This window comes from Oreochromis niloticus, linkage group LG7, assembly GCF_001858045.2.
Source record: "Oreochromis niloticus isolate F11D_XX linkage group LG7, O_niloticus_UMD_NMBU, whole genome shotgun sequence".
NCBI classification, from domain to species: domain Eukaryota; kingdom Metazoa; phylum Chordata; class Actinopteri; order Cichliformes; family Cichlidae; genus Oreochromis; species Oreochromis niloticus.
In genome coordinates, this window is record NC_031972.2 from 54,377,005 (window position 1) to 54,397,884 (window position 20,880).

A 20,880-nucleotide genomic window follows, 5' to 3' on the forward strand; every position below is an offset into this window, starting at 1 on the left:
CATAATAATGGAAAAAAACCCCTTCAACACAGGTTAAATTTAGGAACACTAATTCCTGTTAGAGTTTAGATTTCTAATAATGACTGTTTTAATTAGTGGGGAGATGACTGATTGTTTTGAGTTTGTGTTTGAACTGTTGAATCTTGTGTTTATGTATTTTCTCCACTGTTTTTTCCAAAAAGAGATTTGATCTCAGGGCCTAAAAGCTAAAGTGTTAATTGCAACACAGAGACAAACACAGATATGGGTTTTGAGTGTTTAAGTGTCCGCATGCTTTGTACCACCTACTTTTGTTTTACCCATGAAGGCTGGTGCTGCACCAGGGGGAGTGTTATTATCCAGAAAATTGTCCTTGTTCCTGGCTAGGACTTGAGTACCTGCCTGGAGAAACTGTGGAAACACCATGCTACAAATGGTAAACACCTTTCTTGCCTCTGTATTATTTACAAAGTAATGGCTTCCATATAAGGTTGTCAATCATCTCCAAACTGATTCTCAAAGCAGTTACAAAAGCAAGTTTGTCTTTTTGTCCCACTTCTGCTTTGTTTTTGCTCTTCTCTTATGCGTCCACCTGTCCATCCCTTTAGTGTGTGTCACCGTGGCTATTTTTAACTGCAGCTACTCTCCGTGTCCAGCTGTGTGTACTGTTTACAGCGACAGGCACTACCACACCTTTGATGGCCTCGAGTACGACTACCACTCTGACTGTCAGGTCTACTTGCTCAAAGTGAGTAGAGTCTGTCTGTGTGGATTTATATAACAACTTTCTAGTTAGCACAAGAAAAAACTAATTAAGGTGTAAAATTATATAATTTGCTTCCAGTGACATATTTATGGATTCATTTTTGGCACTGGAATGCCAGTGGGGATTGTCTGAAAGAGACTGTGCTAACCTGTGCCAGAGAAGTTTGTGTGATTGATTGCGTTTAAGGGCAAAGGAGGAGCATCCTTAACAATTCCTAGCCAACACTGATATGGATCTGGGAAAGAAGATCCAAGCTGGTTTCTAATCTTGGAGTTTGGGTTTTAATTAGAGCCGATTAAGGCGTGTATGTGTGTGTTTGTGTCGGTGGGTTGGGACCGCTGTAATGCTAGCAGACGTTGCGCAAAGCTGTAGTGACACAAAGAGACCAGTGTTCACTTCAAACCCCAGGGCTCTTGCGCTCCCAGGGATATAGAATTAGAATTAGCAGAACAGACATTCAGAGCCCGCAGGCCGCCTGCCACCATGCAGACCTGAAAAGAACGGGGAAGCTGGTCAAAACTGTACTTTAATAGTCTACAGTTGTTTCCTCTTTTTGTCACTTCTCATGTGTCCAGGATGATGATGTTTCCTGAACAGGTAGAATGAGATTCCATATCTGAGTCTAGCACGTGGTGTTTAGATATTTGCTTTCTGACTGCTGTGGCTTTAGTGAGGAAAATTTTGAACAGACAAATGAACAAAAATATTTTTTTATGTTTGCTAAAAAAAACAACAACTTTCCTTACAGTAGTAATATTTTGCCTTCTCCTCTCATCAGAGTGCAGGAGAGACCGAGGTATCCATTGTTGCCCAAAACAAAGACTGCTATGAGAGCGGCATTGTGTGCATGAAAATCCTGGTCATTCACGTGGGACTTACCAAGATCTACTTCACTGACAATTCTGGCAACCCTGTATGGATAATACAAACACAGTAACAAACTGAAATATTTCAGTGAAATCCAGTGAATCCTGCTGATGTCACGCTACCTGGTTTATTTTGTGTTAGAGCCCTTCCACTGTTGTTGGTCGAGGGTCAGAATTTGAGCTCTGGAAAGCCGGCTACTACATTGTCATCCACTTCTCAAATCAGGACCTGACCATCCTTTGGGACCGCAAGACAACTGTGCACATCAGAGCTGGACCTCAGTGGAAGGCGTGTACTAGTAGCACATCTGAAATTCGAAGCGTTGTTATAAGAAAAATCTAAAAATATGACAAGTTGTTTGCTTTTTCGCTCTAGGGTCTTCTCAATGGGTTATGTGGAAATTTTGACAGTGTGACAGCGAATGATATGACCACCTCCAGCCACATGGAAGTCAGTAACGCACAGACATTCGGCAATAGCTGGGCCCTGGGACAGGTATGAGTCAGCTCATTTCCTCTACTCCCCTTCATTGATTCTTCTTTTGCCCTCTTTTCTCTTTCTGTCTTTGTCCATCACCCTCAAACTACCTCTCTACCTCCCTGCTCCTTGTGCCCGTCTCCCTCGAGTACACTGTGATATTTAAGAGTAATCAGACACTTGATCGCTTTCTGTGTGTGTGTGTTTTCTGTATTTTAGTGTGAAAGCGACTATGTACTTGAGCGACCATGTGAAGGGGACTTAGGGAGACAGCCGTACGCCAAAAGAGAGTGTGCTCTCCTCTACAGCGATGTCTTTGCACCTTGTCACAATGTTGTAAGTGCCATTCAAGTGACACATATACACACACACAAAAACAGAAACCAGTGTACAGAGAGACTGCAGCTATGAAACGGTTATATCATTTGAAAAAGGGAGCTATAGGGATTAATAAGGTGTTATAGGAACAACTCTTAACTAATCCTAGTAAACACACTCTTTAAAGAGATTCACAAGCTTGCCACTCAAATTCAAATTGGGTACATCTAGTGTTTATTATAGTGTTATATTTCAATTTATGACCAGTAGATGGAGCCATGTTTTTATGTACAGTTTTTTAGCCATCACTATCAACCAGTGGAGAGTCCATTTCACTTCATTGCTTAAACTACATTTCAGAAAATACATAAATTTGCAATTAACTAAGAGGTTCAGTAGAGATTATCATAATAAAGCAAAAGCCAATCTTTGAACATTTCTGTGTTCAAACAAATTTCTCTCTGTCTTATATTCTTTGCAATAAATTCATTTTTCTTATTAAACCTAATGTGCCCATTTTGATCTGATCTGCTTCACGTTCTTGTCATGTTCTGTTTGCTATAGTTGTCCAGTGAAGACAAATATGTTCCCTTGAAGCAACCTTTAGAGGAACATAATTTAGTAGTATATTCCTTTGAGATATTTCTGTATTCCTGCTACTTTTTAGCACTTATTTGAAGTATGTTTGTATTCTTTTGCACTAAAACAGATTTATTTGAGGAAACAGCAGTTTTAATGTATTAATTGATCAAAAGCAAAAAATGTAGATTACAATGAATTCTCAACAGAAAAAGAATCATGCTTTCAGACAGCAGACTATAAAAATGTAAATCAATAAATTTTTAAATATGGTACAGACACAGCAGACCTGATAATAAGCGGGAGGCAATTCCACAGAGCAGGATTTAAAATGTCAGAAGCACAGTTTGTCTTTGTTCTCAGTTTCGATGGTGGGATAATTAAGTGCAGTCGGTCAGAAGATATGAGTGGTCGTAGTGGAGAATACATGGTGATGAGTTCAGATATACAAGAAGATGCCATGCCATGGGATGCTTTGAATGTTAAAAGCAGAACTGAACTAAATTATGAAGCATATAGTCATATAAAGCATGTCAGTCTGTGCAATTCAGCAAGAATAGGGTAATGTGTTCTTCTCATTTAGTATCATCTATGTGCCTCACTGCCTCATTCTGAACCAACTGATTTTCAGTAAATGCTTTAAGATACAAATGCAGATTTGCAGTAATTAAGGCAAGGATAAATAAAAACATTAATATCCCAAGGCAGCACTGAGCTAACTTTGGAAATATTTCTGTACAGCTAGATCCAGGCCCAGTGACCGAGATTTAACTCATGTTAGTGTTGAGCTGGCATTCAGTCTTTAATAGTAAGGCTGTCACAGCTGGTCTGTTGATGTAGTGTGCAGTACCCAAATGTAGACACATGAAACCACTAATTATATGAAAATGAGCATTTTATTGGCTGCTGCAAATAGAAACCAAACAATAACAATCCCAAAGAGTAAAGACATCTAATCAACAGGGGTTAGGAGGACACAGGTGAACACAATTAACAATGGATGAAAACAATCAAGGAATAAAAGGAAAGACGGATAAGACTCAGAGGACACAAAAACGTTCAATGTAAAACAGGAAATCAGATGCTCTTACCAACACTAAACAATATAGGAGATAATAGGAGACAAGGAGACAAAAGGGACCAAAGCATAAACATGGTATAAGACAGGAATGCATAACACAAACACTGGGGAGACGACTTCTACAAAACATTTATAAAAATAGACAACAACTAAAATACGAAAACAAAAACAAAAAAACCCCCTCATCACTAGGACAGATACAAAGTAAGTATACTGCTCATCAAAATTCTAAAAAAAGGAACACTTTTAGGCCTAAGAGCCTAACGTTGTCTAGTCGGCCATGTGCTCACTGCCTGGCGCTGTGGAGCCTGATTGGGATTTGCCATAGAATACCAGAATTATCAGGTCTACCACTGGCACCTCGTGCTTTTCATAGATGTGAGCAGGTTCACCCTGAGCGCATGTGACAGATGTGAAACGGTCTGGAGAAGCCGTGCAGAACGTTATGCTCCCTGTAACTTCATTCAACATGACCAGTTTGGTGGTGGGTTTAGTGATGGTCTGGGGAGGCATAGCCATGGAGAGACACACAGGCCTCTACAGGCTAGGCAATGGCATCCTGACTGCCATAAGATATCAAGGTGAAATCCTTGATATCGTCAGACGTTACGCTGGTGCAGTGGGTCCTGGGTTCCTCCGGTGCAAAAGCGTGCCCGGCTTCATGTGATTAGAGAATGCAGGCAGTTCCTGGAGGTTTGATACCAATCAGTGGTATCAATACCTTATCAGTTCCAGAATATAACAATAACCATTCACAACTTTGAAATCTTACTCTGTCTACACTGATAATGTGACAGATGTTTACAAATTATAGGACAAAATATGATTCACATGTCCTGTTAGACATGTACCTGTTTGTTATTAGCCTCTGACAAGCACTGGGGTAAAAGTGATATGTTTATTGTTGTTAGTGTTGTTGAAAATACAATTTTACACGAAGAGAAATAATAAGGTGCATCGGGGGCACAGAAAGGGCTTATTAAATGTGTTTCATAATAACATTCTAGTAAAATGCTAACATCTGAATATTAATTGTAACCTTGTTGCTCCAACCTGGTTGCAGCACACATGTCTCTAATTGTTATATCTTCTAAAATTATAGTAATACAGAAAAGTATTATTTGCTCCTGTTTATGTACATCATAGTAGCCAGTGTCAAAGACAGATGCCTAGTTAACCTTCCCTTTGGCCACACCAACTCATTGCTGATGCATTGTTTGTCATAGAGTTCATCTGATACCTTCTGCACCAGAGGTTGACCCACATTTCTTTGTCCCGATATCATCGGTCTTTCCTGTCTGAATTATTTAAAACAACCCCCCTCCCTCCGAAAAATAAGACCTCCCTCAGTTTCTCCCAGCGAGATTTGGCCTCGTTCATTTCATTATTGTTTGTGTGTATATCTTTCTGTGTGTACCCTTTCAGGTTGATGTGGCCTGGTTCTACAGGAACTGCCTAACAGACACTTGCAATTGTAACCGTGGGGGAGACTGTGAGTGTCTCTGCACGTCCATTGCTGCGTATGCATACAAATGCTGTCAGCAGGGGGTCACAATTCACTGGAGATCACCTTCTGTCTGTCGTGAGTACATAAATACACAGACAGACAAATACAAAACAGGCTTCTGCTGTGTGGGTCAGGGACGTGACCTTTGCTTACCTCTTTGACCCACTTTCTGTCGTCACTCTTTGCATCAGTCAATATTTTGGCATTTTTCATAAAATTAAATAATTCTTCTGTTATATCTTACATCTTACTCTTCTGGACTCTTTCAGCCTATGATTGTGAGTACTACAATCAAGGTATGTTTAGCTGAGAATCTTCTACCAGATTTGTAAACCTTACTCTTATTCCCTGCCATCTTATCATTCATTTCCTCTTTCACTCTCTCACATCCTCACAGAGCTAGGCGATGGCCCATTTTCCTTGGTGAGTGCAGTCTACAAAGACACCATGTTTGGAGTGAATCGTACCAGCAGCTCTGTTTTTCCCCTGGTAAGAGAAAGACCAGGGCAGTTGCCTGCCCCAGGTCTACTGTTCAACTTCATGATCACAGCAGGACTGCAGAAGGACAGAACATCACGTGAGCATCTGCATTATTATTATTATACATTGATATGTGTTTATTTCTTGCATAAATTATGTTGATTATAATTACGACTATTTGTAGGTGTTCCCATGGTGTCGCTGGAGTCTGCAGAGAGACCCAACTACTTCCTTGTTGTGTCAGGGCGCAGCCGTCTGCAGTTGGAGCAGTGGAGTCGAGGGGTGGAGTTCAGTCGTAGAGCAACCTTTATCCAGCACCAGGGGCTGTTTCTCCCAGGTCACACCTCATTTGAGCTTGTGGCCCAGCCCGGAGTTTTTTTGACACTCACACGCACTGCTGCACGAGCCCAGAGATACGACACCTCACAGGGCTTCAAAGCCAGCAGCAGCTTCACACTAGAGGGTCAGAAACACACACGTATATACAGTGGCCCCAAAAACATATCAGGATGATCCAGTTATTTTTTAAAATGTCAGATAAACTGGTATTTAAACCATAAAAATGCATTTAGGACAATTTAACAGGAAGGTTTCTATTAAAAGAAATAAATAAATCACAAGGAGGGAGAAAGCATGAACACAGTGCTCTAAATGGCAAGCTGGGCAGGTTCTGATTGTTAAACTTAGTGGACCATGCCCATTCCTAATGTGATGAGCTAAACTCCGCCATTGGTCACATTGCTAGAGGCACATGTTTGAACTGATGAGCAACTGACTTAATACATATGTTACATTTCAAAATTACCTTGAAACTTGTTGGTTGCACATCAATTAAAATTTGAAGAAAAATTCAAGCATCATTTGCTTGCACATGGGAACACTCTGTGCTCCACATTTGAATATATATTGTTAAACTGGGTAGCTTCAGTGAGAAGAGAATCCACATAGGCAGACACAGGAACACCAGCTGCAGATTCGTCTGCATGCCTTTGTGCAAAATCAAGTCAGAAACAGGTGATAAAAAGCAGCAAGGACAACTCAGCTTACATATTATCTTATGAATGGAAACCATTCATAAGCTAAAAATCAAGACAGCTGTACCTGAACTTGCCAGAGCTTGTAATGTGATGTAAATTCATATTTTCTGTATGTATTTAGCTCTTTTTACTTGTCCAAATAATTTTTTGGAGCCACTGTATACCTTTTATATATGCATGGTGGACATACAAATGCTAACTAATGAGATATGTTTCCTTCTTGCAGAGAGCACTTTTGTAATACCTTACCGTATGATGTGTGAGTGGCGCTACCAGTCCTGTGCAAGTCCTTGTGTCCCCACGTGCAGTGACCCAGATGCTACACGCTGCCAGTTTCTTCCTCCGTAAGAGGCTTGGCTAATTAAAAAGCAATAATAAAATCAGCATAATGTGTGCTCGACGCAAGTATTGAAGTAGTTTGTGTATGTTACAGTGTAGAAGGTTGCTTTCCGCGATGTCCAAAGAACATGGTCCTTGATGAAGTCACTAGAAGATGTGTCTACACAGAGGACTGTGAGTACAGCCATTTTTATATTAAGTTGCTGTAATAAAAAAAAAAATAAAAAAAATATGGTTTTCTCATATACCAAAATATACCAAAATAAACTCACAAAAAGCAAGGAGATTTATGTTTGGTAAGTTATTGCTTAGCTGTAACAACACTTATAAAAAATCTTATATTTTGGAAAGCCTTTTTATTTCTCTTAATTGTAAGGAAAATACCTTTGTGGGTTGCACAGCAGCATGGACCGTACTACAGCTGTCAGTTGGTGTCTGCTGCAAGCATGCCATGTTTGACTGATCTGGATTGGACCCGTGCCATAAGACAACAACCAAGCTGCAGCATTACTTGGCTGTGTATGGTTCTTCCACATGCTACAGAAAAAATTGTTAAATTCTGAATATGTCTTATTACTTCGCACTTCAAACACCCAATCAAATAAACCACACCAAAGTTTTTTAACCCACATACCCAACACTGCTATTCAACTCAAAAATGCATTTTCCTTACAAATGTGGCACCATTTAAGGGGTAATAAACAAGCTATCCAACAATATAAGGTTTATTGCCAAGAAGCAGGATTACGACAAAGAAATAATCAATAAGGCATAAATTTCCTTACTCTTTTGCCAAGTTTATATTTTTTCTTGGTTTGCTCCATATATGACGATGGTTTTAATCGTTTTCAATTAATAATATTTGCCTGTTATAATAAACGTCTTCTCCAGGTGTGTCTCTTCCCCCAACTCCAACCCCGTTTGCATATGTGACGCGGTCTAACAGGACTACTACAGCACCACCACCAATACCTATGACTACAACAACAACTTCTACTACCACCACCACCACTACCACCACAAGGCCGACAACAACCACTACAACCACCACCAGCACTAGAGCCACCACTACCACCTCCACTACTGTCAGGTCCACAACAACCACTGCCACTTCTACCACCACCACCACTCCTGCTACTACTCCCAGCACAACATCAGCCACTGAGCGTGTCACCACTCTGCTCACCCCAACTTCATCCACGTCTCCATCTGCTACTCCCACCACTATTGTTTCAACTACTCTCACTCCCTCAACCCCGACAGAAAGCACCACTCTCAGGATAACTGAAACAACCCCCACTCAAACGCAAACTACTACGGTGACTACCACAGTTACCTCTGCAACACCTTCCACTGCACCCACTGAAGCCACTATAGCCCCCTCCACTACTTCTCCTCCCTCCCATACCTCACCCTCAATTCCTCCCTCCACCACCATTACCACACCATCAACATCACCACCTCTTCCAACATCCCCCACCTTACCACCCACTACAGTTGTTACAACTACTTCCACCTCAGCTACTTCTGAACCTGAAACCACTACCAAATCCACAACCACTCCTCAACCTACTCCAGCAGAAACGACTGTTGCGACAGAGGCCACCACTCCAACAGACACTCCAACAACTACAGCACCACCTCCTACAACCATCGAGCCCACCACTGAGCCTGTAACTACAGAGATAGTCACAAGTCCTGCAACCATCCCTGTAACAGAGGAAACATCAACCACTCACCCTTTCCTTTTGCCCACTATTCCCTGTACAGTAAGTCTTTTGTTTTAGTTTATTATATATGCACAAATATAAACATGCATGAAAAAATCCATCTGTGTTAAACTTGAGAAATCATGGTAGCAATGTAAATGATTACTTAAATCATCATAGATTCCTTACATGATTATTTACTATGAGTAGGCTTTAAAACATAAGCAAAATGCTACGGAGAGTGCAGGTGTTACTGTTGGCATCTGTAATAGTTCTGTTGTAATCTTGTAGTAAAATAAGTGTCACGGTAAGCATCCACAATACTAGCACTCTAAAACCAGTGAAATTCAGTCATGTGTTTTTTAAATTGATGCTGGTGCTACTGTTCATACCGTTATGTGTCAAAACAAATTATACCTATTAATAAAAATTAAGAAATGCTTTCTGACTTACAGTGAGCCTTTGATTTCAGAAAGGCTTGATCAGTCCTCGTACCATAACGGCAACATTTCTGCGTTACCTGTGCACTGGTCACAACACCTATTCTGTGTCCTTTCACTGACTTCCAGTGAAACTCAGAATCAGCTTTAAAATTCTATTACTAGCATACAAAGCTTTACATGGAAAAGTCCCTGCTTATATAGCAGAGCTTCTGAAACCTTATCAGAGCTGCCGGCCTCTCTGATCCTCTAACCAGAATCTCCTAACTGTCCCTCGCTCTGATTTTAAAACTAGAGGTGATCGTGCTTTTGAGGTTGTTGGGCCCAACTGAGGAACAGTCTTCCTCAGTCTGTCAGGTCGGCTCACTCTATTATTTCTTTCAAATGACTACTGAAAACTCATTTTTATCATTATTGCTATGCAGAATATCCATTCGCTTCCGCTTATCCTTTTCAGGGTCGCAGGGGGTGCTGGAGCCAGTCTGTTGCAGGGCTAACACACAGAGACAGACAACCATTCACACTCACATTCACACCTATGGGCAATTTAGATTGATTAATTAACCTAAGACATGGTAAGTGCATGTCTTTGGACTGTGGGATGAAGCCGGAGTACCCAGGGAGAATATGCAAACTCCACACAGAAAGAACCTGGCCTGGACTGATGGTGGAATTGAACTCAGGGCCTTCTTGCTGTGCAGCAACAGTGCTAACCACCATGCCACCGTGCTGCCTGCTATGCAGAATAATGCATAGTTAATCTGTTCCTGCATACACATACTGTATTCTAAGCAATAATGGGTTGATACACTGGCTGAAAAAAAACAGATAAATCATTATGTAGAAATTAAATATGTGTGTTTGATGATGATAATGAAGTTTAAGCCAGCTCACCTTTTAAAAACAGAACGTGTATATTTGCATCCACAGCCCCCATACTCCTATCGCATTGATGAGTGTGTTGAGCTGATCTGTTTCAATGGAGAGCTGCTGCTTCACAACTCTTCTCTCCACTGTCGCTACAACACCACCCAGCCTCAGTGCAGTCTGCTGGGCATGCCTATCCTGGTTAATACAGACCCCTGCTGTCCGCAGTGGCAGTGCCCATGTAAGTTTAGCTATCTGCACTAAAATAACTTGGTATGAAATGGTATGAAAGTTTTCTTTTGCCTTGATAATCTGTTTTGCTTTTACAGGTCGCTGCACTGTAATGTCAGACCTGCGTGTGATCACATTTGATGGTAATAATGTAGCCTTGTACGACAATGGCTCCTACATCTTGGTTAACCTGCCCAGAGAGACTATTATTGGCACTGTGGAGAAATGTCCAACTAGTCAGGTATCATATAAAGTAAATGCAATTAAGTCTAAAATACTAAAAAGCAGATGTTAATGGCTTACATTGATGTTTTTTCTTTCCAGAGTGTGAATTCCATCAGACGAACTGTGAGTACAGTTTCAACTCTTCCATGTTATTCCCCGCAGTTATGCTTGCATCAAAGCTGTTGGATTATTATCTCATTTTGACTACTCTTTAATGTTTCCTACAGAGCCCTACAGGTGGAACATCTGGACTTTGTTTTAAGAAGCTGAACATTACTACCTCTTTCTACAGAATTATAATCAACCGACTCGATCGGAAGGTGATTACTTTTACCAGCTTTAATCCCAAGAAATATTCAATTTACCCTACATAAATAATATGGTTGCATTATTTATATCTGTCTCTAGGTTACAGTAAATTACAGACCTGCTAGACTTCCGTTCTCACGTCAGTCCCTTTATGTGGAAGATACAGGAAGCATGTACCTTATCCACACACCTGGCGGGATCAGTATACAGTGGTATCATAGCACGGGCATTATGGTGCTACAGTATATTGCTCCTAATAATACATCTGTGCCCACTCGAGGCCTGTGTGGTGAGCTGTCATATACATGCACCCATACACACACATACCCGCTGGCTTTGACTACATCAGCACCAACCTCAGCCTCGTTTATTGAAGTGCCATCTTTAGGCCCTTAAAGGTTTAATGTCTAAACTGCAGCATCACTTTGACTTGAATCATTATGGGATATGACAATTTGAGATGTCGAGAGCCATTTGGTTTAATTCGGCAGACATCATGTCACTTGACATTTTTATTGCTCACTCGCTACACACACACACACATACACACACAAACCTGTCTGTCCACTACGTCAGGTTGCTGCGATGGGAACCCAGAAGATGACCTGAAACTGCCCAATGGCACAGTGGTGAGAGAGGTGGGAGACATGATGATCTTCCTACAGGCGTGGAGAGTCCACACCACCGATGAGACCGAACACACGCGCAGGGTCGGAGACAACTGCACCACTGGCGACTGCTCCACCTGTCTCTCTATGCTTTACCAAAGAGCTTTCACACCATGCCACAGCAAGGTACCCAGCAGTGCTTTCAAAACCTTGATTGTAGTGAATGTTCTAAGTTACTTTGTCATTTGCCTTTTGCATTAAAAACAGTAGCAGGAGAGTAAATGGGGTTGCTGTGGCCCAGGAATCAGAGCAGGTCATCTACTAATTAGAAAGATGGTTGTTCGATCCCTGGTTGCTCAAGTCTGCATCCCAAAGTGTCTTTTGGCAAGATACTGAACCTCAAGTTGCTTCTGATACGTTCACTGAAGTGTGAAAGCACTTAGACTTAGAAAAAGGTACTTGTATGAATGGCTGAATGAGACTTCTTGTGCTTTGAATGAGGAGTAGAAAAGTGCAATGTAAGAACCAGTCCATTTAATTGATTTGCTGGTCAAAAGGAAAAACTAAGACGATTTTGAAAAAGCTTTGGTATTTAAAGTATTCATCATGCAAAAACACCAAATGTGAGGATATGCCAAGGTGTGTGCTGTGGCAGGCAGGAGGAAGGACCCAAATGCAGGACTTGAACACAGAAACGTAACTTAAAACGGCAGCTTTATTGCTGGGAAAAACACTCCATTAAATAAACTCATGAAAAGCAACCAAAACCCTGAACATGGAAACAAGGAACTGAAAAACTAGGAAAGAGGGAGCACGGAGACTGCACACAGCATTGTGATGGTACGGGTACGACGCAAGGGAGTAACGAGGGATTACAAAACAGGAGGGAAACACAGGTGGGGCTAATCTGACATAACGAGACAACGGAAACAACGCAGAATACACTGACATAGGACACAGACTATCAAAGTAAAACAGGAAGCACGAGGCATTCACAAAGACGCAGACCACACAGACGTGGAAACATGACAGACTGTGGAACAAGAGGGAGAACATGAAGGACAGAGACAAAAGTAACAAGACGTGGGATGCAGGGAAAACATAAAGAAAACTAAAACTAAACATACAACATACAGAGAACAGAATTAAACCTTCACCAAGAACACAGAGGAGGCACAGAAACAGAACAGAAACTCAGAAACTAGGAACTATAAATATAATACAAACAGAAAACCACCATTTAAGGAGTATAACTTAAACCAGAAACACAAACACTGGGTCAACAGACCCAGTGCTGTGACACGATATGTGGTTTGTTGATTAAAATCCCACTCACCCTTTCATGGCCTGCTTGTGTTTTTTTCAGGTGCCTCCGGAGCAGTTCTGTGACATCATCTGGGCAGGTGACCTTCATTACAAGGATCACCAGTGTGACTTCTTGGCAGCCTATGTGGCAGTCTGCTACACACATCAAGTCTGCATCAACTGGCGACGACACAACTTCTGCCGTAAGGAGACACAACATAAAAAATTACATACTCACTCAGATGAACTCATTCATGGTTTTTGTTTTCTCATGCATTGTAATCTTGCAGCGCTCCGGTGTCCCCCTGGTAAGGAGTATCAGCCATGTGTGAGCACCTGCACCAGCCGCACTTGTCTAAACAGAGATTACTACGAGGAGACTACCTGTTCCTTCATCAGAGAAGAGTGTGTGTGCCGCAGTGGAACGATCCTGCACCGTGCTGATTCACCTTACTGTGTAACCGAGGACCGTTGCGGTGAGTTATTACTTGCCCTTGTGATGAACACTGCAATGTCAAAGATGTTGCAAAGTTTGTTATTGTTTTTGTTTGTCTCTGCTGTATCCAGTGTGCACAGATAATGAGGGTAACCCCCGGGCCCCAGGCGAGGTGTGGAATGGCTCTGCTCGGAGTTGCTGTCTCTACAAGTGTATGGAGAATGGCTCTGTGGTGGCTGTGGAACCAGACTGCAGCGCTGTGCCTACTCCACTGTGTGAGAGAGAGGGAGAGTATGTGCTGGATGTGCTGGAAGAAGGAGCCTGCTGCCCAAAGAAGATCTGTGGTGAGTTGCAAATGTCCCCTTTTATCTTTTATCTTTGATTCATCTTTAGGTTTTACCTTTTTTTACTAGTAACTAACTAGTATATCGCCATGCTACAGTATTGTTTGGTCTGGTCGTGCTGTTGGCTAGCAGATATACTTAATCACATTGAGAAAACTAAAGAAATAGTTGTAGGAGATGTTTTATAAATGATTAAAACGGGGCATCATAATCAGTTGCTAGGTGGTTGCTAGACGTATAATTAAGCTTTTTGTGGATATAAATGAGTTATTATTGTTGATGGGATAGCATGCTTTCATAATACTTTATGCATCTACTGTTGTAGATGCATAAAGTATTATGAAAGGCTAAAACAGGTACTGATAAATTTAGCCTAGAGGGTTGCCAGGCAACAAGATGGCATCATAGCATATCATGATTAATTCTCCTTTTGAAGCTGTTATTGTTGTTAAATAGAAAATAAATTATGTTTTTATAAGGTGTTAGAAGTGCAGAAATAAAAAAATAAACAAATAAAAATTTATCATTTTTATATGACAACATCATAATATCTGATATAAAAAAACAACCCAGAGGCCTAAAATCCTGTCTTCAAATAATTCACAAAGTATACTACACTAATTTATACCAATTTCAGAGACCAAAAATCCTTTTCATCAGTATAAAGTAATACCCATTAAATGAGCTATCCTTCACTACTTGTTAGAGTGCAACATGACCATCTGTGACAGTGAAGCTCCACCTTGTGATAATGGGAACAGGCTAGTGATCGGTTACAGCGCTCTTTCCTGCTGTCCAGAGTACCGCTGTGGTAAGAACAAACTTTCATCATTAAGTTTTATAAACTTTCTGTCAGATATAACATTTGGATTAAACTGTTTCATTCACTAAATGGTCTTCCTCAGAGTGTGACCCCATGGCGTGCCCTCCTGTGTCTACCCCAGAGTGCAGGGAGGATCAGTTTCTCGTCGAGGTCAGGGGGCAAAAGTCCTGCTGCTACTCTTACCTGTGTGGTGAGTTTAAATTGCTGTGTACAGGCCTGCCTGGTTTGAGGTCCCTTTAATTACAGCAGTAAATCTGTGAATTTTCTTGTTTGTTTTCTCTCTGAGCAGTGTGTGAGTCATGTATCGAGCCCATTCCAACTTGCTCAAAAGGAGAAATTCTGGCTGTGGATCTGAACACCACCAGCAGCTGCTGTCCACAGTACCACTGTGGTAAACTACATGAGCTGGCTTGTGTTTGTGTGTGCGTGTGTGTGCGTGTTTGTGTGTGTGTGTGTGTGTGTGTGTGTTTTTCTATCTGACTGTAGAGTAATATTCACATTTTGTCCCTTTTATTGCAGTCTGTGATGTCAATCTGTGCCCTGAATCATCTGTGAGCTGTGCACCTGGTCTCTCTCTTGTCCAAACTGCCGTTCCCGGGCATTGCTGCCCCCAGCATCACTGTGGTACACACTCGACAACACACACATATTCATTCACATGCACACCCGCGTATGCACACTCATCCAAATAATTACTTGTCAATTCACTGCTGTGTTGATGACTGCAGTAAACTCAGAAGTTGCTAAGCCTGTCATGCCCTTTGCGTAAACCTCACACTACCTTCCTCTTCAACTTTTTTCTTTCACGTCCAGAATGCCAATGTGAGGACAGTTCTCTCCCCATCTGTCAGGTGGTAAGTCAGCAAAAAGCTGAATCAGAAGTCACTGTCTAATCGGGTTTTTCTGCAAGGAAGAGGAAAAAGTGAGCAAATTCAGTTAAGTCAGCAATCTGTTTTTCTCTCAGGGGGAGGTGCTGGTGGAGGTTCCAGACAGCAACACCAACTGTGGCTGTCCTCAGCGTACATGCCGTATGTGTAACGTGACTGAAAGCACACAGATACCTGATAATAGTGTGACAACAGACTCTCTGCAGAAATCCTTTCTATTTAATACTACTTCATTTCTAAAATGCTCAACAGCTTTAATAGTTACCCTTTTAACTGTGGCATAATCTTTTCTTCTATGTTTGTGTGTGTGCAGAGAAGGCAGAGGTGTGTCTTTTCCAAGGGGTGACAGTGTTGGGCCCAGGCCAGTCTCTGATTCAGTACTTTGAGGGAGAACTGTGCTACACTGTCCAGTGCCTGCATCATAAAGATCCAGACTCGGGTTATTATGCCATGGAAATCACCTTTGTCAACTGCTCCCAAAAATGTGGACCAGTATGTATCCAATAGAGCTTGAATCTCAAGTTTGACTGGTTGCTTGATTGGTCAATATTCTCTCATCCAATCAATCGTTGATCAGACAATTTCCTGTGTTAATTTCATAAGGAGAAAAGCACTAGATGAAAAGCCTGTAAGTATTGATTTGGCAGTGGTAGTAACAGTAACAGACTATCTGTGAAAAATAACCCCTTATTCTCTCAGCTGGGAACTCACTGAAACCAGAAGGTGATTGCTACCATAATTAACCTTTACATTTACTGAACTTTTACTAAGAGTCAGCTCCAAAGTAATTAACAGCATGTCAAATACGTGTGGCCTAATAGCGTTAAAACAGATGGCAAAAAAAGTTATGTGAAAACTTTTCAGCAGTTTGCATATCACAGCTATATTATATTTGAGTTAGGCTTTCCTTTCCCTCTCAATCTCCAACTTATAGTTTGGTTGAAGAGGATATTACCAAGATTTTCATTTGACTACCATCTCTGTATTCAGTGTATTTAAATGTTAGTAAAATCCTGAAGTCTTATCTCAACTGAGGCCTTTGCGCCACATCTCATCCTGTTTTATTCTTTTTTCTGTTGGTCCTCCTCTCCTTTAACTTTTCAGCATCAGGTGTATGTGCCATCTACAGACCCTCAGGTGTGCTGTGGTTCCTGTAAAAATATCTCCTGTACTTTCACTAACGAAAACGGGACAACGGAGCTTTTCACTGTAAGAATGAACAGATCCACATCCAAGTGCAATCAAAGCAAAATCTTTAGCAGTGCTAATTCTGACTGTGTGTGCAGGCAGGGAGTTCCTGGGTGGAGAACTGCACACGTTACGACTGCATGGAAACTGCAGTGGGAGCGGTGATACTTGCCTCTGGGGTGGTTTGCCCACCTTTCAATGATACAGAATGTATTCAGGTTAGAACCGCTACTTATAATCTATATCTAAGTATGAGTTTAATGATGCCTCATTTTTTATCTAAAGTTGTTCAGTTTTATATTTTTTCTTATATATTAAACTTTTAGTATTTCTTTCCTATCTTCTTTCTTGCAGAATGGCGGTGTAGTTCAGAGCTATGTGGATGGCTGTTGCAGGACATGTGAGTCTTTAAATTTATTCAGGGCTGCTGGTGTCGCTTTGAGCAGTCAATTAGAGGGGTGAGCGCCTTGTTGCTTGGCAGTGGATGGGCTTATTGGCTGAATGGTTGGGGGTGTGGCCTTTTGTAGAGGGTGAACATAAAGCCTGTTGGCCTATGAGTACATTTCCACAGTCCCTTGCTTTCCCTGGTGTCCCCAAAACCTTCTGTTGACATATTCAAGAGCTACCACAACATAAACTGAAGAACATGCTGGAAACCTCAAGTAATTAACTAACCAATACATTCAAAGAGATACACTACACTCACAACTTCCTGAAGTTGTACTTTTTAGGTGAACATCTCTGAACTATTCTTGATGTTTGGAAAAAAGTTTGAGTTAAAGTATCTTCTGAGCTATGTGGATGAAATTTGTAATAAACATACAGTGGTGAGATTTCCTCTCTCTTTGGATTCAGCGTTGCAGCCTTGCCCGCTTGCCTGCTTAAGCAGTGTTCTTGCTGTTTGGCCAGTTGAGGTGTTCACAGTGAGCGTTTTACCGCTGAAGATGTGAGATGGTGCAGGGGTTAGCATTCGCCCTGCTGAGCTTTGTAGTACATCAAATGACCGCGTTCCTTGGCTGGCTGCCCGGAGTGACCCAAAAAAGATGTGACATCCATGTGCATGCCAGCCGCACTGATTCCATCCGCTGTGTGTTTGTGTGTGACATTAAACTGTGCTTTCTGAACAAAACATAACCTTGTGTTCTCCTGACGTTCTTTGAACCGGACGGCTGCGGTGCCAACGATGCTTCCAGGTTCTGGAGTGGGTGTTTTACCATTTACCGTTAATCCTGTAACGCCTACTGGTAGTACAAACTGTGACACAGGTACCACCATCTTGCACTATTCCGACTTCTTTGGCATCCTTGCTCTCAGTGACTCATTCCCTTGTGTTTTCAAATTCTGAATGTGTACGGTGTAAATGTTTTTTTTATGTCTTTTTCAGTGTCTGTGTGTCTTATCTTTTCATTTCCTCTCTCCATTTTAAGTTATTTGTAACAGAAAGGCTTTAAAAAATTAAACATTAAACTTGTTGTGAAATAATATAAGCTTCAGTATTGCACACACATCTGTTTAGAAGAAGTAGATAGCTTCTGTTTTTTTCATGAATTTCAGGCCCACACAGAATTCTAACTTTGATTGGTTTAAAAGTAAGGTTAAATTTAGGTCAGTAGCCATTCAGTGGAACTCTGCTGGGGGACCTGTGTCCCACACCCCCACCCATCACCCAACTGTTAATCAAAGTAAGCGCCTACTGCTCAGCAACAAAGAGCCAAACTGAATAGGCATTTCAGTGTGTATGAAAAGTCTCTGTAGTGTAATAATTAAAGTGCATTTGAAAGTGAGCATATTATCATCACTGTGTGCATTCACATCAGTTTTGTGTATTAGGCTTCTCTAAAAATATCCGGTGTGTTAAGGATCTATGATTACTCTGAGGATCCTATATTTCTTCCTGAGTGTTAGTCTGTGTGAAAATCTCTGCAGGTAAAGAGGATGGCAAGACATGTAAGCGCGTGGCCATTCGGACAACCATTAGAAAAGATGACTGCAGGAGCAATGCACCGGTGAGAGAGAAAAGAGACATTCACTTGAAATGAGGAGGAGTCTGTGAAAACAGAATTTTAAATACATGTAGTAATTGTGGTCGTGTTTTGTTTAGTAAATATACGTTTTTCCTCTTGCAGGTTACAGTATATTCCTGCGACGGCAAATGTCCGTCAGCCACCATATTCAACTTTAACATCAACAGTCACGCCAGATTCTGTAAATGCTGCCGTGAGAGTGGACTGCAAACCCGCTCCGTCGCACTCTACTGCTCTCGCAATGCCACAGTCGTGGAGTACAACTTCCAAGAGCCTCTGGACTGTTCGTGCCAGTGGAACTAAAAACAGCTGAATGAAAGCAAGACAAGTGAAGAGAATGTCTAAATAACAGGGTGGGGTAGGGGGATATCTGAATATTGTTTTACTAATGGACAAACATGAAAACCAGCCATGTCTTTTTTGTTGTCGTTGTCTTAATACACTTTACAACACTGACTTTGAGTCATAGTTGTAACTAAAAGATATGAGAATAACTGATTTAAGGGGCGGATTGTTTTTCAGATAGTTTTCTTGCACTTTAGCTTTGTTTTCTGTAAGTCCTGCAGTGCCAACCCATTCAGCTTCTAGTGCTTTCAGCTGATGGTACCCTAAGCTTTTTATCCTACAGTATATGAACATGTTGTTGCATTTTTAAATAGCTGTTGTGTTTAAACACTGTATATGAATTTTGGTTTGTCTTATAAGATTCATTTAGCCTTTATGCTTTGTTGTCTTAGAAAAGTTGAATTTCTTTCTCAAATGTAATTTTGCCCTCCTTTTAGTTTTTACAGTAGTTTAATAAAAGATTTAACAGTGCTGTTGTCTAAAACCGACTGTGTCCTCATGACCTGCAATGTTTTTATACTCCCTTCCACTTTCTCTTTCATTAAACCTTTATTACACACATACTCATCCTGCTTCAGCATTAATAGTGCTGACACATATTTATGTCTCACTTCTCAGAGGTTATTGCTGAGTGGGAGTCACCTCTTCACAACAGAAGCCCTTAGTAAAGTCAGCTCTTTGCCTGTCAATCATTTCTCCCTTTCACATTCCTGTCATTCCACATGGCCCAGCGCTCCCACCACACCCCACCTCAGAGCCAAACCATTCTTACCACTGCAATGTTCGGAGCAATTTGCAGCACATGCTTATTTTAGAGGTTAAATAAAGTCGTGAAAACAGTCATGAACTGTCTGCTCTAACCGAGTGGTTGACCGTTACTCTAGAGGTGTGAAGCATGGCGGGCGGCTTTGCCCAGTGAGGACATCTCAATTGCTCATAAAATCCCACTACATCTTTTCCCCTCAGTATGCCCCACATCTCCATCTCCCCACTTATCCCCCTCCTCAGGAGCCCAGCACTGGAGTGGCCGTGTGCCCATGGTTGTCATGGTAAAGTGCTCTTATCCCGACAAAGAGGCAGAACAAATTGGGTTGAACTAATACACACGCAATCTCTCTCTCTCCTCCTACAAACCCAGGAAGACTGCCTCCTTCTTCACTTAAGGCTTGCTTCTCGAGGGAACTTTGGCTTCGAGTGCGCGCTAAATTCAAAGTCTTGGCTCTGCGTAAATGCGAAGTAAAACTAAAAGACTCCCCCCAGGCATTAACACGTCGAGGCAGCTGTAACTGAACTAAGTAAAACCTGAAAAGTTTCACGAAAGAAAATGAAAAAGTTTCATCCCGTTCACTTTTCTTGTTCTTCAGTTTTACGTCAGCGACCAAAATAGTTTGGGACTTTCCACAACTGATGTTTACGCACAGCTGGCTTGGATTTTCTTTTTGTGCGACCAATGGCTGACGAGAGGAAGGATCTGTTGTGTCTGGGCGTGGAAGTGACTGCATGTACCCATGTGGATCAGTGACACTCCTGGAAGGTGTGCTAAATGAGATGGATTGAGATTCCCAATGGGTCAAACACAGCGCCTGTGGCTACTAGCAAGTTTATGTCAGGTAAGGTAACCCTGCACGATGTCAGTTATCTGTAAAGAAGTTAAAACTGCGTTCTGGGTCTTTTAGGTTCAGTTATTTTCCTGTATCAGTAAGATTTAA

The 20,880-nt window shown here is 41.5% G+C and overlaps 2 protein-coding genes across 7 annotated transcripts in view; both read left to right on the top strand.

Annotated features, from left to right (window-relative positions):
- The window catches only part of otogl (otogelin-like), a 28,641-nt gene extending 9,002 nt beyond the window's left edge, over positions 1–19,639 (top strand). Inside the window, 35 exon segments of the mRNA XM_025908945.1 lie at positions 308–415; positions 588–603; positions 605–727; positions 1,524–1,658; positions 1,754–1,900; positions 1,988–2,107; positions 2,309–2,425; positions 5,493–5,649; positions 5,844–5,870; positions 5,972–6,151; positions 6,239–6,517; positions 7,318–7,435; positions 7,525–7,604; positions 8,322–9,199; positions 10,510–10,687; positions 10,776–10,918; positions 11,002–11,025; positions 11,130–11,222; positions 11,311–11,500; positions 11,788–12,005; positions 13,186–13,327; positions 13,415–13,600; positions 13,692–13,904; positions 14,611–14,715; positions 14,810–14,917; positions 15,017–15,118; positions 15,247–15,351; positions 15,541–15,581; positions 15,692–15,755; positions 15,928–16,106; positions 16,719–16,823; positions 16,901–17,020; positions 17,157–17,202; positions 18,729–18,808; positions 18,929–19,639. Coding sequence (XP_025764730.1) covers positions 308–415; positions 588–603; positions 605–727; positions 1,524–1,658; positions 1,754–1,900; positions 1,988–2,107; positions 2,309–2,425; positions 5,493–5,649; positions 5,844–5,870; positions 5,972–6,151; positions 6,239–6,517; positions 7,318–7,435; positions 7,525–7,604; positions 8,322–9,199; positions 10,510–10,687; positions 10,776–10,918; positions 11,002–11,025; positions 11,130–11,222; positions 11,311–11,500; positions 11,788–12,005; positions 13,186–13,327; positions 13,415–13,600; positions 13,692–13,904; positions 14,611–14,715; positions 14,810–14,917; positions 15,017–15,118; positions 15,247–15,351; positions 15,541–15,581; positions 15,692–15,755; positions 15,928–16,106; positions 16,719–16,823; positions 16,901–17,020; positions 17,157–17,202; positions 18,729–18,808; positions 18,929–19,129 — 5,128 coding nt within the window. The 3' untranslated portion in view covers positions 19,130–19,639.
- A 677-nt stretch (positions 19,640–20,316) lies between these two features.
- Positions 20,317–20,880, top strand: part of ptprq (protein tyrosine phosphatase receptor type Q) — a 42,902-nt gene continuing 42,338 nt past the window's right edge. For 4 of the 6 annotated variants that reach the window (XM_019361567.2, XM_019361570.2, XM_019361569.2 and 1 more), the window contains exon 1: positions 20,321–20,781. In XM_019361567.2, the coding sequence (XP_019217112.1) occupies positions 20,737–20,781 (45 nt within the window). In that variant the 5' untranslated portion in view covers positions 20,321–20,736. Of the gene's footprint in view, positions 20,782–20,880 lie in introns of all 6 variants that reach the window. The other 2 variants (XM_019361572.2, XM_005470795.4) reach the window with 2 other exon arrangements.